General features: G+C 40.0%; 1 protein-coding gene across 1 annotated transcript in view; it reads right to left on the bottom strand.

The window, feature by feature from the left end:
- The window catches only part of LOC108786287 (tenascin-N-like), a 45,821-nt gene that overhangs the window by 7,677 nt on the left and 33,496 nt on the right, over positions 1 to 4,648 (bottom strand). The window contains exons 11-13 of the mRNA XM_018555539.1: positions 3,572 to 3,735; positions 2,139 to 2,235; positions 934 to 1,098 (exon numbers count right to left, since the gene is read on the bottom strand). Of these exons, the coding sequence (XP_018411041.1) occupies positions 934 to 1,098; positions 2,139 to 2,235; positions 3,572 to 3,735 (426 nt within the window). The remainder of the gene's footprint in view (positions 1 to 933; positions 1,099 to 2,138; positions 2,236 to 3,571; positions 3,736 to 4,648) is intronic.

Here is a 4,648-nt window from a genome sequence, read left to right as displayed (position 1 = left end):
TTATTAATCTCACGTGCCCCACTCAATATGGCCGCCGCTTGAGTGGGGCAACTCAGAATAATAACGTGCTGGATTAGTGTGATCCTAGTTCATTTTATTACTTCATTGCTGTGCTGTATGTGTATAGGCCAATGCATTGGCTGGCGCTCATGCAGTACGTTTCTTGGGCAAACTCACCGGCCCAAGTGGCTCTGTCGGCTAACGAAGGGGGGTGGAGTCCGGTGATTTTAATCGAGAAATTAATCTTTAATTTCCACAGCCCTATTTTTCACTTAACTTTATTGCTATGACATGGGAGCTAACAATAGAGGCAACATTAATTTTCTTTTTCCAGGCTTTCTACCTTTATATTCACGTTGTAATCCTGCACACACTTCCTGTCCCTTCATGTCTATGCTTTTATTTATTTTTTCTCCACTGTATCTATTGGGAGAGCCATGGTTGTTACACAGGCTGGATGTGATGGGGCTAGTAGTTTACACAATAACGTTAAGGTTAATTGTGCTTTCTTTAAAAGCTAAACTCCAAGGTAAATACATATTGTCTAAATATATTATATGATGCTTGGAGTTTTTGTGTTTTTCTCCTCCTGTAATAATGGCTGATCACTGTTGCTCTCTCTATTTTGTGAAGGGTGGTCTTGTAGCCATCCCCTCCTGTAGTTTACTGCAGATAGCCTGCAATGGGTGGAGCCTACTACAGCTCTGCTCTTTGTACAGAAAATGTATAGCACAGTGATGATGTCAACACTGTTTCTCAAGGTTTCTATGGGTTTTTAAAGGCATTTGGCACACACAAAATAGATTTATATCCTTTGTGGCCATTGAGGAGTGTATTTAAATTAACGTTTTTGAGCCTGAAGTTCAGCTTTAAGCTTACAGGAATTGGCAAGGACACTTTGACCTTTTATTAAGAGACAATTCATTGCTTTACCTGCTGTGCCTGAGTAGTCACCGACTGTTAGCTTGTATCTGTCTTTAGATGATCCAACGCTGAAGGTGCGATAAACAGCGTATGCTGTTTCATCTTCGGTACGGAGGTCCACGCGCAGCTCATACTGCACAGGAGTAGAAGTGAGTTTATGCATAGAATCCAGACCTACAACAACGGATACAAAAAGGTGATTACTCTACTTGAGTGTATGTATAGCCAACATTTTTTGCTTTTACGTGGATAGAGTAGTGAAGGGCTAAACCGTTCTCCCCTCTTGCTCTACTGAAAGCTCTAAAATTTGGGATTTCCTATCACTTCCCGTCTTAGTGAAAATTCCTAAACGTATAGAGGGGTAATTCTCCTATGCGGGAACATAGAGACACTTCTGAGATCATTTAGATCTAATTGACAGGTTCACTGCTTCACTCCTACTTGATGTACCCTCCATCAAGACAGTATAAATTCCCTAGGCCTTAGTCTTAGGCCCCTCTTGCAGCAAAGACCCTCTCCTGGCAGCAGACCTGCAGAGGACAGATTTCCAGCACAACCTCCTCTCAAGGCCGCAGTGCAGGAGGCAAAGACCCTTCTTGAAGGCCCCCCAAATGTTTATATTCTCCCCAGCATACACCACTGGCAATAAACTTCCTAGTGATTTTTCAGAGAGAAATAAATATTCATGGTTCAGTAATATTTCCTCTGCTGGGGAACACTCCCCAGCAACAGGCAGAAGTAAACAATAGTCTGAATCCCATCGAATACAGAAACAATGCAAATTAAAGCTCAGGCTGACCACAGCCAAGCTGCATCGCTACATTTAGAATACACTCTAGGCTATGGCAGCAAAAAGCATACTAGAAACGAAAGCCCCCGTTAAAATATAGGATACAAAATATGTATGACTTGAACGTTGGCAAAAACAAAAATGTTGGCTACCTAGTTTGATTTCTGGATGCGCATTTAAATATCATAGGTTTATTCTAAAAGCACCCCAAATCTTAACTTACCATGTACCTTACTGGCCTCATTATATAAGTTGACACAGACACCAATATCATGTAATATGTGCTACCCTATGAAGCAACCATTGAAAATTCACCTTTACCTGATCTGTCTATGGCTGACCTCTCATTGGTAGTGGTTACTGCACTTTTAAAATACTTATTGCTCTCGCACTGCCCTGTTTATTACGCCGTTATGTTACTTACCAAGCCAAAACTCCTCATTTGGGTCTCCAAAGCCATCCACATATGTCCTCCAGCGCTGATAGAAGTCAAGCTTTCCATTGTTTCTTCTCTGTATAACCTGAACAAAAATGTTGAATAAAGATAGTATGAGAATTTCAATGATCCAGTCACCGATAAGAACTTGCTGATTAGTACATAATTGGGTAAGTGCAGTATTAAAGTGACACTAAACTCAGCCAAATCTCAAAAATGCATTTAATTACCTTAACTATTAACAAAAAACGTATCTTATTTGTGCACCACTCCCGTGATGGACTACAATCTTGCGTTTTACTAATTTGTAACGAAATTGTAGTCCATCAAGGGAGTGAGCTTGGAGTGGTGACTACTTTACAACACACACAGGGACCATGGGGAACAAAAGTAGCCCCCCTCCAGAAGGAAGGACAGTGTCAGCACCAATTCAAAGATGATTTGAAGATCTACAGCTGAGTGACACACAAATAAGATATGTTTTTGTTAATAGTTAAGGTACTTGAATGCTTTTTAAAGATTTAACTTCTGAGTTTAGTGTCACTTTAGGGAAAAATAAGTGGTGGAAAATTAGCACCTGTGGGTTTGCTGATCACTTTTATATAATATATCAAAAAATTTCATTTTTTTGTGATCCGCATTATTGGAGGTACTTGAATGCATCTTTAAGATTTAACTTCTTAGTTAAGTGTAACTTTAAAGCACTAGGGTTGTATGTATTGAATTTTTTTTTACATTTTGTCCTTGTTTGGAAACTTAATCCAGCAGCAAAACTAAAAAAGGGACGAGTACTTGTGCATACCTCCAACTGTTCCTCATTTGGAGAGGCTGTCCCTATTAAAACCAAATCCCTCTATCCCTCTTTCTTCCTTAGATGTCCCTTTTTTGGCCCAATATACATATCTGAATAAAAAAATTATAATATATTTATCAAAAGTGTTTTACTGTCTTTCACCTTTTATTACACTTCTAAATTCATGCATCTGTCATATTAAAAGGCCAGTTTAAAATGAAACTAAAGTCAGGAGTTAAATCTTAAAAATGCATTTAAGTAACATAACTATTAACAAAAATGTATCTTCTTTGCGTATCACTCGGCTGTAGATCCTCAAATAATCTCTGAATTGGTGCTGACACTGTCCTTCCTTCTGGAGTGGGGCTACTTTGGGTGTTGTAAAGTCACTGCTCCAAGCTTACACCCTTGATGGACTACAATCTCACGTTTAGTTTACTTTGTATTAAGATTGTAGTCCATCACGGCAGCAAGCTTGGAACGGTGACTACATGATAGTAGCATGCCCTAATAATGTTTTTCAGGTTAACTTTCCAGATCATAAAATAAGGGGTGGACAATTTGGCAACTCTGACAGTTTTCTAGGGCAGCCTGATCTCTGAGAGATGCTGAACCGAGGAACACTTACAGTCCATCCTCCTCCATCTGTATCCTGATCGCAGTACACGCTAATGCCCTTTGTGTTCTCTCCTCCGGGGTAGATAGTGTAGACTCCACTATTTCTGTTGCCGGCCATTCGAACTTGGACACAGTTCACAGGGAAGGTGATGACCATAGACACTGGTATTGAGAAGAGAAACCATACATAAAGATGCATGAAAACATTACTGGCTCTATATTATTCATTGAGGCATCCCTTCTCATTGATAATTCAGGTTTCAAAACACGTGCCGTTAATAAAATGGTATTCCTTAAAATGACATAAGAATAATGGTATTTTTCCAAACAACGTAGAGATTAAGCTTTTTTTGTCATCTGCAGCCATTTTATTGGTTAGAATTCGAAACTTTTCGAACTTTCCGTCAAACTTCTGGTTTCTGAAGTTTAACTGCTCATTAATCTCTAGGGGGATCCTTTAAAGCAGGTTTACTTACCTGATCCCAACTCCTGCTGGCTCCAAGACTGGCACCCACCGCCTCTACCATCTCTGCTCAGGTGGTCGGAGGCCTGCTGACATCATCACGTCTACTGAACTACTCGATGGTAGACTTGAGGATGCCGAGGGGCAGTTGACAGCTGGAGCGTTATGGAGACAGGTAAGCAGAGACGGCCGGGGGAGCAGGGATCAAGTAAATAAAACCGCTTTAAAGAGTCACCCTAGACAAAAAATGGGCAGTTAACCCGTGCAGTGTGTGCGGGAACCCAAATGCAAGGGGAGGGATTTTATTTTCCATATAAATATTGCATATTGATATTTTGTATTCTTTTGTTTGGCTAGCAGCTCAACTTTTTTCACATATTTACAGGTTCTTCCCACCCCTTTGATATAAAAAGAAAAATCCTGTAGCTAAATCTACACCCATGAGCAAAGGACTCATGTCAGAGACTAATCCCTTATTGAACAGCTGGTCTCATGTTCAGGTCAGATTGGAGGGGAGATTATAGACAGAGAGCTACTGCAGTACTGTTTCTCTAGATAACCCATAATGCTCTGGGAATCCTTTGTCATGTATTTAATTTTGTTTTTATAACAAAGATCATATAT

Source organism: Nanorana parkeri, unplaced genomic scaffold, assembly GCF_000935625.1.
Source record: "Nanorana parkeri isolate BGI_ZX_2015 unplaced genomic scaffold, ASM93562v1 scaffold201, whole genome shotgun sequence".
NCBI classification, from domain to species: Eukaryota; Metazoa; Chordata; class Amphibia; order Anura; family Dicroglossidae; genus Nanorana; species Nanorana parkeri.
This window is presented reverse-complemented; position numbering and strand designations above follow the sequence as displayed.